We start from the raw sequence: 12,023 nt of genomic DNA on the forward strand, positions 1-12,023 counted from the left end.
TTAAATGGCTTGTCTGTGTAGGGCACTTATGAATGGAGTTTGCAGGACTGGAAATTGCTCTGGGTGAGTCAGTGAGTGGGGGAGTGAATGCAAAGGCCTAGGACATTGCTGTTCACTGCTCTAAGCTTTGGAAATACTGTCCACTTAGCCCACTCTAAATTTATTTAATATATGTGCTGCTGAAGCAAGCACTTTAAATTTATTAAAACTTTTTTTCATAATAAATTGATCTTAGTTACTGTAAGCTTGTTACTTTATACATTTTAATTTTTAAAATCTTGTACTCTTTTGTGGTAACACCTAGCTTAAAACAGAAACACATTATACAGCTGTACAAATATAATTTCTTTATAGCCTTATTCTTCTCTAATGTCCCTATTCCATAAGCTTTTTTTAATTAAAATTTGTTTTGCACTTCTTAAGCTTTTTTGTTTTGTACTTTTTAAGCTTTTTTGTTAAAAACGAAGACAGAAACATACACATTAGCCTGGGTCTACACAGGGTCAGCATCATCCATATCACTATCTTCCACCTCCACATCTTGTCCCACTAGAAGGCCTTCAGGGGAAGTAACACGCATAGAGCTGTCATCTGCTATAATAATAACGCCTTCTTCTGGACTCTGTCCTGAAGGACCTGCCTGATGCTGTTTTACAGTTGACTTATTTTTTTTTAAAGTAAGTAAGTAGAAAGCATACACTTTACATAAACTATAAAAAGTATAGTGTAGGCCGGGTGCGGTGGCTTACGCCTATAATCCCAGCACTTTGGGAGGCCAAGGCGGGTGGATCACCTGAGGTCAGGAGTTCGAGACCTGCCTGGTCAACATGGTGAAACCCCATCTCTACTAAAAATACAAAAATTAGCCGGATGTGGTGGCACATGCCTGAAATCCCAGCACCTCATATAGTGTCTGGCATGTAATAAATGTTTGAATAAAAAGTTGTGTTGGAATTATTAAACTACTTGTGGAAAACTCTTGTTTGGGGTATTTGTTTTGGTTTTGTTTTCCTCTTTAGGAAGGATCCTTGCATGGGGAAAGAGGCCTGGCCAGGTGAGATAAAAATCTGTTTCCAGTTAGGCTGAGGCTTAGAAGCAAGAAAGGTCCTTTCCACCAGCCTCAGTTTATGGATGGGATTAGCAGTGTTGTAACACTAAACTTTGAGGCATGTATGACTGTGTTTGTCTTTTTTGTTTTGCTATAAAGGAATACCTGAGCCTGGGTCATTTATAAAGAAAAGAGGTTGAATTGGCTCACGGTTCTGCAGGCTGTACAGGAAACATAGTGCCAGTATCTGCTTCTGTTGAGGCCTCAGGAAGCTTCCAGTCACAGTGGGAGGTAAACAGGAAGTAGGTGTGTCACATGATGAGAGAGGAAGTGAGAGAGAGAGAGAGAGACAGAGAGAGAGAGAGAGAGAGCAGGAAAGAGGATGGGCCCTTTAAACAGCCAGCTCGAAGTGAACTTACAGAGTGAGAACACACACCCATTACTCTGGTGAGGGCACTAGGCCAGTCCTGAAGGAGCCATCCCCATGACCCAAACACCTCCCCCAGGCCCCCCTTCAATACTGGGGATCACATTTCAACATGAGATTTGGAGAGGACAAACATCTAGACCGTATCAATGGCTGTCTTTTTTGAAAGCATTTCCTTTAATTTTTTAAAACTGTCATTTCTAGTAATTTTGTTCTGCTGGGGTTAAATATATTTGGCTGTGCAGATTTTATCAGTGTTAGAAAAACTCAGCATGTTGTGCCACGTGCTGGGCCAGGTAAACAAAGCTAGTCCATTACACCAAACCCAAAGAAGGCAAAGGCAGCTCACGGAGGGCTCACAGCAGGGCCTCGGTGCCCAGGGTGGCTTAGCGCATGCAGGGCCACCATTGTTTTTATCAGTACACTTGGAATCAGGACTTCTGAGGATATCTGCTCACATATATTCCTCATTCACATAACTTGCCAGAAAAGATACAGAGAGATTGCTGCATACCTGGATGACTTCAAGGTAGTAAAGCTATAACTTCTGAGGGGTTATAATTTCCAACACACTCTCTCACTAAGTCTAAACTTTTTCATCTAATTTTCTTTTGTTTGCATGTTGAGGCGCATTTGGCAGAGGGCTGAATTTTTCACATATAAAAACACATATATGAAACATTTTTCAATACAAGTCAAATATAATAAACACACATTTTCTTGAGGATAGACATCATCCTTTATCACTTCCCTCTGTAAAACCACCATCAAACCCGACCAAGACTGAATGGCAGAACTAGAAACATTTAACAACGGCATCGTCATGCCTTAAGCTTAGTATACAAAATAGCGTTGTGTTTAAGGGTTGAAACGCTTTCTGTGTTGTAAGTTTTCCAAGAGGTACAAGTCAAGGCTTTCACTACTTTATACAAGCTCGTCCAGCCGATGGCTCACGGGCCACATGCAGCCCAAGACGGCTTTGAATGGGGCCCAACACAAATTTGTAAACTTTCTCAAAACATTATGATATTTCTTTACATTTTTTTTTTTTTAGCTAAGCAGCTATCATTAGTGTTAGTGTATTTTATGCGTGGCCCAAGACAATTCTTCTTCTTCCAGAGTGGCCCAGGGAAGCCAAAAGATTGGACACCCCTGCTTTATAATGTTCTCCATGGGCTAATGGTGGCCGCACCTGTCAGCACTCCTGGGGCTGAGAGAGGGCGGGGTGAACAGGACTATTCTCTGTGCTGGGAGTGGAGGCTTGGAGGCACTCACTCTCATCCTGGTTTTGCTCCATGTGACTTTTAAAATAATCACGGGAGCTTCCTCGGACACAGCATCACATGGTGTTTTCCATGTATTGGGTCAGTTCCCACACACAGCACATTGAGCAGACATTACTCCCCCTCTACCCAGGAGAAAACTGAAACACACATGAAGTGGTGCACTCAAGGTCACCCAGAAAAGCCAGCTGCCTTCACAGGACAGTCTTGAGAAGCGTGGAGGAGAGCGCCAAGGGACAGTAACAGAGCTATGAGGGCTTCCTTAACCTGTGGTATCTGTTGACGACTGTGTCTGAATAAGTTTTGAGTGAATGGGTGCCTGGTGCTGGTGCTTGCTGAGAATGACTTATTTTGGAAAGTCAGTGTTAAAATCATTTGGATGTGGAAATTCCATACAGAAAATTCTCTGGGAAAAATGTTTGGTTCTGCCCTGAACCCAAGGAGCCAGATTACTTTCCTACTGTACCCAAAACTGCTGAGCTCAACAGAACCTGTACCTGCTGTGTGGGTCCCAGCTGGGCCAAGCAGCCACCAGCTCAGAACCATTTGGTCACCAGCAGATACCCTCATTTGGATGGAAAGTGAAGAGAAAAGCATATAATGGAGCCAACCAAATCACAAAGATTATCACTTTTTTGGTGCTGGTGTTGCCAGTTTTGATTTTTCTAGAGTGTCTGTTTAACTTGTTGATTTTTTTTCTCTCTGATGTGTAATTGTTATCCATTAACTTAATGCTGGGCAACAGCATGAACTCACTAATCACAGTGAGGAGTTTTGTATTCTGTGCAGGGCAAAGTTCAACGCTCTGCTAATTTCATGATCTCAGTTGTGAAGGTCCAAGTGACTGGACCTAATATAAAATCGTGTCCACCATGGTATGACCTCTCTGGTGGCATTTTGAAGACTTGAAAAGGCAGGATGGGTCCAGATTTTTTTTTTTAATAAAATACTTTAGTTATTTTGATGAAAAGCAGTGTTAAAGGAAAATCCATTGTTTTCCTGTTGTTCTGAGTTGAGTCAAGCGACGGAGTCTACGGAAAATGACCACTTCTTTACTCCCATATGGGTCATTCCTCAGGAAAGTGCGGGTGCCTTTGAAAGTGGGCCTTGGGGCCGTCGTTGAAAGGCACGTGTATCGAGCATTGTGTTTTGCTTCTCCAGGGGACCTGCTCTGTCACTGCATTTGTTGCCAGTTCGGGCATTTCTCCCACTTTCTGTAGCTCCTTGTGTGCCACCTTTCCTAATAATAAGCCCTGAAGCCCCCCCCCCCCGTGACATATTTTTGTGCTGCTGAGTAGATGCTAGTTTGTTACAAAAGACCATACAATAAATGCTTTTGTGTGTAATAGTGCCCATCACAGGTGATAGGCACTCAGTAAAGTTTTATTGCTTGCTTTATAAAGAAATTTTTTCCACAAGGGATTTTATTTCTTAGTGAAGTACTGCCATGAGGATGATTTTTAGGGCCCTATAATTTAGATTTTCCCGATTCAAGACTGTAATTTATTCTAAAGCTATCTGGAGATCCACTTAGTGAGAAATAAACCTTTTAAGAGGGCTGAAGGAACCAAGATTTTAAATGGCCAAATTAAGGCTTTTATATTACCTCTGGAAATAACTACTCATTTAATTTTAAATCCATTAATAGCCTTCTATAATTTTTGACATAATGACTCTTGATAAGTCTTTTATGTGGTCTCATTTCAGAAACCTTAAGGAAATAATTGGTGTTAACATAATAGACATAGTGTTTTAAACATCATATGAAACATCATAATTGAAGGTTTCTCACTTCCTGGCTTTAACTTAGAAGACATACAAATAGATGCAGTTTTTTTTTTCATGAGCCCTGTGTTAGTCAGGGTTCTCCAGAGAAAGAACCAAAAGAATGTGTGTGTGTGCGCACACACATACATCGAGAGAGAGCGAGAGAGAGAGAGAGAGAGAGAGATTAAGGAATTGGCTCATGTGATTGTGAAGCCTAGCAAGTTCAAAACAAGCAGGGCAGGTCAGCAGGCTGGAGTGTCTGGCAGGAGTTGATGTTTTAGGCTTGAATCTTACGGCAATCTTAAGGCCACATTTCTTTCTTTTCTGGAGACTTCAGTCTTTTAAGGCCTTCAACGGATTAGAGGAGGCCCATCCACATCATCTGCCTTACTCAAAATCTACTGATTTAACTGTCAATCACATCTAGAAAAGATCTTCACAGCAACATCCAGACTGGTGTTTGGCCAAATAACTGGGCACTACAGCCCTAGCCACGCTGAAACATAAGATTAACCATCACAACTACCAGTGAGGAAACGGGAATGTTACAGTTTACGGGGGAACCTAAAGAAGAAGTCATCTTTGCTTCACCTGCTTACATGATGTAGGGTTAATTGCAAAGCAAAAGTGGAAAATCAGAAGGTTTGGGAATAGCCACAGGAAAATTGGAGCTACACCAGCAATTAGGGATTAATAGTATGACTAAGGTCAGAGGTTTACGATATGTCAGGGATACACAAACTCACGTGTTGTATGTTTGCTGGGGGCGATAATAGTCTTCAAACCGAGAGGGAACATCAGCCATAGCCCAGAAAAACTGATGACAGAGTTTCCTCAATCCCAGAAATGAATAAAAATAGGACATCAACAATGTTCTATGAGTCAAGATTGCAGCTGAAATTATTTTAGGTTGTCCCCAGGGTCTAAGTAATGCCGCTGTGCTAGGCCCAAGAGCTAAAGAGAAATTAGTTCCCTTTCAGAGTTTCTTAACCTTCAGTGTCAGGAGGCCAAAGCAAAGCATGACATTGTTACAGGAACATTAATTTTCTGCACAGAAAATACGGGTTTGAGAGGGAAGTGCTCCACAGGGCAACTTGTTTGAAATGGGCAACAACACTATTGAGGCAGTTGATCAAGTTGAAGAGAAAAGGGAAGGAAGAGCTGGAAATAGCATTGGAAATCCTAGTGTGTTTGTCTTTTGCATATTCTCATGAAATTCCAATTGGTGAATTTATTAAGAAGTTGATTTCATTTCTGTAAAGTCACACTTAACATGCTGTTTAGTTAAAAAGAGCCTCATTATGGGTCAGATGTGTAGGTGTTGATTTATGCAAACTGAGAAGAACCAACAAAGAGACTTTTCTTAATCCTTTTCCTTGAGGAGGATGTTCCAGCAAACACCAGGTTGCATGTTATGACAGCCTAGCACAAAACTACCTTTTTCAAAGCAATGTCGTCTGTTTTCAGATGCTCTACTCTCACTGCTTGTATAATTCTAGGAATTTCAGAACCCATGAATTTTGGCTACCAAAATTCTTCAGCTATCCAAAGAAAGGAGAAAGAAATAGTCACAGCAAGATCTGCTTTTCTGTTGTGGAATCATCCCTGCCTCAGAGTGACACATGAGTCATGACTGGAGGTGGATGAAGAAGGTACGCTTCTGGTTGTCTGGCCACTTTTCTGAGTAGTCCCAGCTATCTTCATTTCTCCGTGGCTTTGTTAACACGCAATCATTGCCCTCTTTCTCTCTGCCCTTCTATTTATAGAAGTTTGACAGGGACGTGGAAAACAGCTACCGGCTTACGTCGTTTTATTCTGCCTTGCTTTATTGCATTTTGTGGATATTGCACCTTTTACAAACTGAGGGTTTGTAGCAACCCTGTGTGGAGCAAGTCTGTTGGCGCCATTGTTCCAATAGCGTGTGCTTACATCTTGTCTGTTACTTTTTGATAATTCTCAAAACATTTCAAGCTTTTAAATTATTGTATCTGTTATGGTGATCTATGATCAGAGATCTTTGATGTTACTATTGTAGTTGTTTTGGGCTCCATGAACTACACCTATGTAAGATGGTAAACTTGATCAATAAATGTTGTATATGTTTTGACTGCTTCACTGATGGCCATTCCCAGTCTCTCTCCCTCTTCTCAGGCCTTCTTATTTCCTGAGACAGAACATTATTGAAATTAGGCCAATTAATAACTCTACAATAACCTGTAAGTGTTCAAGTGAAAGGAAGAGTGGCCCATCTCTATTTTAAATCCAAAGCTAGGAATGATTAAGCTTAGTGAGGAAGGCATGTTGAAAGCCAAGATAGGCCCAAAGCTTGGCCTCTTGTGCCACATGGTTAGCTAAGTCGTGAATGCAAAGGAAAAGTTCTTGAAGGAAATTAAAAGTGGTATTCCAGGCCAGTCGCGGTGGCTCATGCCTGTAACCCTAGCACTTTGGGAGGCCAAGGCGGGCAGATTGCCTGAGCTCAGGAGTTCGAGACCAGCGTGGGCAACATGGTGAAACCCCGTCTCTACTGAAATGCAAAAAATTAGCTGGGTATGGCAACATGCACCTGTAGTCCCAGCTACTTGGGAGGCTGAGGCAGGAGAATCAGTTGAACCTGGGAGGCAGTGAGTCGAGATCATGCCACTGCACTCCAGCCTGGGCAATAGAGCGAGACTCCGTCTCCAAAAAAAAAAATAAAAAAAAAAGTGGTACTCCACTGAACACACAAATGTTAAGAAAGTGAAACAACCTTATCGCTGATATGGAGAAAGTTTTAGTGGTCCAGATAGAAGATCAAACTGGCCATAATATTTCCTTAAGCCAAAAGCTAATCCAAAGGCTAATCCAAAGCAAGTCTCTAACTCTCTTTAATTCTGTGAAGGCTGAGAGAGGTGAAGAAAAGTTCGAAGCTAGCAGATGTGGGTTCTTGAGGTTTAAGGAAAGAAGCCATCTCTGTAACATAAGTGCAGGGTGAAGCAGCAAGTGCTGATGTAGAAGCTGAAGCAAGTTCTCCAGAAGATCTAGCTAAGATAATTGATGAAGATGGCTACACCAAACAACAGGTTTTCAATGTAGACAGAACAGCCTTCTAGAGGAAGAAGATGCCATCTAGGATTTTTCTAGCTAGAGAGAAGTCAGTGTCTGGTTTCAGAGCTTCAAAGGACACACTGATTCTCTTGTTAGGGGCTAATGCAACTGGTGACTTAAAGTTGAAGCCTGTGCTCATTTACCATTCTGAAAATCCTGGGCCTATGGAATTATGCTATATCTACTCTGCCTGTGTTCCATAAATGAAACAAAGCCTAGATGACAGTACATCTGGATATTTTTAGCCCACTGTTGAGACCTACTCTTTTGAAAAAAGATCCTTTTTGAAATATTACTGCTCACTGACAATGTGCCAGTCACCCAAGAGCTCTAATGGAGAAGTACAAGAAGATGAGTATTGTTTTCCTGCCAGCTAATACAGCATCCATTCAGCAGCCCATGGATCAAGGAGTAATTTTGACTTTCATGTCTTATCATTTAAGAAATATATTTCAGGCCAGGCGTGGTGGCTCATGCCTGTAATCCCAGCACTTTGGGAGGCCGAGGTGGGTGGATCACGAGGGCAGGAGATCAAGACCATCCTGGCTAACACAGTGAAACCCCGTCTCTACTAAAAATACTAAAAGTTAGCCGGGCGTGGTGGTGGGCGCCTATAATAGCACCAGCTACTCTGGAGGCTGAGGCAGGAGAATGGCGTGAGCCTGGGGGGTGGAACTTGCAGTGAGCTGAGATCGTGCCACTGCACTCCAACCTGGGTGACAGAGCGAGACTCCATCTCTCTCTCTCTGTCTCTCTCTGTCTCTCTCTCTCTGTCTCTCTCTCTCTCTCTATATATATATATAAAATAAGGCTGTAGTTGCCATAGATAGTGATTCCTCTGATGGATCTGGGCAAAGTAAATTGAAAACCTGCTGGAACAGATTCACCATTCTAGATGCCATAAAGAACAGGAGGAGGTAAAAATATCAACATTAACAGGAATTTGGAAGAAGTGGATTCCAACCCTCATGGATGACTTTGAGGGGTTTGAGACTTCAATGGAGGATGTAACTGCAGATGTGGTGGAAACAGCAAGACAACTGGAATTAGAAGTGGAGGCTGAAGATTTGATGGAAGTGCTGCAGTCTCATGATAAAAATGGAATGAGGAGTTGCTTCTTGTGGAGGAGCAAAGAGAGTGGTTTCTTGTGATGGAATCTACCTCTGGTGAAGATGCTGTGAACATGGTTGAAATGACAACAAAGGATTTAGAATATTACATAAATTTAATTGATAAAGCAGTGGCAGAGTTTCAGAGGAAAGGTTCCAGTTTTGAAGGTTCTACTGTGGGTAAAATGCTATCAAACAGCATCGCATGCTGTAGAGAAATCCTATGTGAAAGGAAGAGTCAACAAATGCAGCAAACTTCACTGTCTTCTCATTTTAAGAAGTTGCCACTGCCACTGCAGCCTTCAGTAACCACCACCCAGATCAGTCAGCAGCCACCACCATTGAGGCAAGACCCTCCACCAGCAAAAAGATTAGGACTTGCTGAATGCTCGGATGATTGTTAACTATTTTTAGCAATGAAGTCTTTTAAAATTAATTATTATTATTTTATGTTTGTAGAGACAGCATCTCTCGATATTGCCTAGGCTGGTCTCGAACACCTGACCTCAAACAGTCCTCCTGCCTCGGCCTCCCAAAATGTTAGGATTACAGACATGAGCCATCTTGCCCAGCCATATTTTAAAATTAATGTATGTACATTGTTTTTTTCAAACATAATGCTATTAAGCACATGGTAGACTACAGTATAATGTACACATAACTTTTACATGCATTGGGAAACCAAAAACTTTATGTGACTTGCTTTATTTCAATATTTGTTTTATTGCTGTGGTCTGGAACCAAACCTGCAATACCTCCCAAGGCATGGCTGTATCTCCTCTTTCTCACTACACATTGCTTTCTTTTTTTTTTTTTTTTTTTTTGAGATGGAGTCTCGCTCTGTCGCCCAGGCTGGAGTGCAGTGGCATGATCTCAGCTCACTGCAAGCTCTGCCACCCGGGTTCACGCCGTTCTCCTGCCTCAGCCTCCCGAGTACCTGGGACTACAGGCGCCCGCCACCACACCTGTCTAATTTTTTTGTATTTTTAGTAGAGACAGGGTTTCACTTTGTTAGCCAGGATGGTCTGGATCTCCTGACCTTGTGATTCGCCCGCCTCAGCCTCCCAAAGTGCTGGGATTACAGGCGTGAGCCACCGCGCCCGGCTACATTGCTTTCTAAAGCCCTTGCATCTCCTGCATACCTCATCAGAGTAATGAAAATGTTGAAGAATTTTGCTTCTTAGTTCAGCTAAAACCGGGTTCTTGTCACACAAGCAGGAAAATTTAGGCATGCAGACACATTGAAGGGTGAACAGTGCAGGATTTTACAGGGCGAAAAGGGAACAAAAAAGAAAAATACTCGGCAAAATGAGATGGAGTCCTGCTAACAAGCCCCCACCTCACCCAGGCCACCACACAGGAGCTGAAGAAATCAGGCTCCTCCCCCAATCTGTGGCTCCACCCTGGTCCCCCCAGTCCATTGTGAGCATGCTCAGACAAGGCCCTGGGCAGGTTGCCTCATCTGCACAAAAGCATCTGATGTAAACTCTCGCTGGGCAGGCAGGGAGATTCTCCAGGGACCCCCCTCCCCCCACACCTTATCTGCCTAAGCATTTGGCTTCCTCAAAAGCACATTCTAAGTTAAACAGTGACCTGTTAATTTCCAGTTCGGTGGCCTTTTCTTGTAGTTCTCTGTTTGTGTTTTGAGGTGTTCATCTCCTCCTCCTTGCAGCTCTGCTTGGTGACTGTGATGCCTGCTACTCTAGTTCTCCTCCTGCCACTTTGGTTTCTGTGCCAGTTCCTCTTCCTCCTCCTACCTACTGAAACAGCGTCTTCTCCAGAACAGTGTTTCCAGCCATTCCCATGGCCTCACCTATCACCTCATCTGCACTCTCTCCAGACATCTTGAGAGTCAAGACCCGAAGTCCTGTCTGTTAGTACATATTTAATGTGGTAGGCACTTGAGTATTGAATGAAAACTCAGGCACCCTCTCACTAGGTCTGCACACCGGCCCTGGCCCCAGAGCACACAGATAGGCTTACCTGCTTCTGTGGTGCGATTGGGTCAGGCTGGTGGAGAAGCAGAGAGAAGATTTGTTGTGGGAGGGGTGTCATGGAGACAGATCTTGAAGATCTCAAGGATTTTGAGAGGATGACATGGGAAAAAAAGGCCTTCTGCATGGGTGGAACTGCCTAAAACTAGGTTAGGCAACAGGAGGCACTTCCAGAGCCCAGCAGGTGGTCCTGGGAGCACTGATAGAGACGGACAGGAGGAAAAGGATTCTTTCCTCCTCCTGCTGTTCTCAAAACACCAAGCACTGTGACCTGCACATTATAAGTGCTCTTTAAGGTTTTGAGAGAAGTTGAAAGTCAAGGTGTGTGGGCTGAGAGCCCTCAGGGGCCAGGCTGAGGAGCTTGACACATAATCCAGGAAGGGACAGGAGCCACTGAGCATTGCTGAGCAGGGCAATGACTGATTGGGGAGGACCTTCAGGAAGCTTTGTCTGGCATATGGGCGCTGGATGGATAGGAGAGTAGAAAAGTAGACAAGTGAGTACAGATCCTAAGGGGGAGGTGACGGAGCTCTGAGGAAGGGGAGTCGCAGGGGAAATGGACAGGAGGGAATGACTCCAGTGAGCTGGGGGCACAAGGGAAAGTAGGTGAGGGTGGGGGAGAGAGGTGACAAAGGCCAGTGTTGGAGGAACTGGGAGAACGGAAGCATTGTTGACACAGGCGGTGGCCATGTTGTTTGTACTGGGGGCCTGGTGAGCAGATGCCTCAGCATGGTTGAATCTGAGTGTGAGGAGTGAGGCCTGCGGGGGGTGCTCCCCAGTTGGTGCCAGGATGGCTTCACCTGTAGCCGAGAATGGGTGATGTGGTGGTCGCTCAGGCACATCGAGTAGCTGGAGAAACCAGTTGAGTCTGGAACCTTGGGAAGGGACAGGAACAGGAGGAAGGATGGAGAAGGGGCACTCAGGTGGGAGGAAGCCTGGAGAGGAATCAGTGGCATCAGAGGCACTGGATTCTCTGAAAAGAGTCCCTTCGATTTGGCACTTAGCTATGCTTTAGCAAATATCAGAGGAGCAGGTCTTCCTCTGGAGGAAGAAGTGGGATTAGTGTGGAAACGTAGCTGTTCCTCACTGAGCAGTTGTTGGCTGAATCCTGCTGCATGTCAGACGTTATGCCAGGTGATGAAGTGGTCACGATGAGGAAGATGGATGCGGAGAGTTGCTAGGTGGTGCCAGAAGATCAGTAATTGGGATTTTAACACATTGTGATGCGTTTAGAAGGGTGGAAGCTCTGAGGACTATAGAGACACAAAACAGAGGCAGAAATTGGAAAAGAGTTTGTAGAGGGTTCTTACC

General features: G+C 43.8%; 1 protein-coding gene across 11 annotated transcripts in view; it reads left to right on the forward strand.

The window, feature by feature from the left end:
- SPATA13 (spermatogenesis associated 13) overlaps nucleotides 1-12,023 on the forward strand; it is a 330,065-nt gene that overhangs the window by 203,519 nt on the left and 114,523 nt on the right. Inside the window, exon 3 of one of the 11 annotated variants that reach the window (XM_054529395.2) lies at nucleotides 6,025-6,177. The exons of 9 other annotated variants lie outside the window; for them this stretch is intronic. In XM_054529395.2, the coding sequence (XP_054385370.2) occupies nucleotides 6,148-6,177 (30 nt within the window). In that variant the 5' untranslated portion in view covers nucleotides 6,025-6,147. Of the gene's footprint in view, nucleotides 1-3,707; nucleotides 6,178-12,023 lie in introns of those variants that run through there. One more of the 11 variants, XM_054529394.2, reaches the window with a different exon arrangement.

The sequence above is a fragment of the Pongo abelii genome, chromosome 14 (assembly GCF_028885655.2).
Source record: "Pongo abelii isolate AG06213 chromosome 14, NHGRI_mPonAbe1-v2.0_pri, whole genome shotgun sequence".
NCBI classification, from domain to species: domain Eukaryota; kingdom Metazoa; phylum Chordata; class Mammalia; order Primates; family Hominidae; genus Pongo; species Pongo abelii.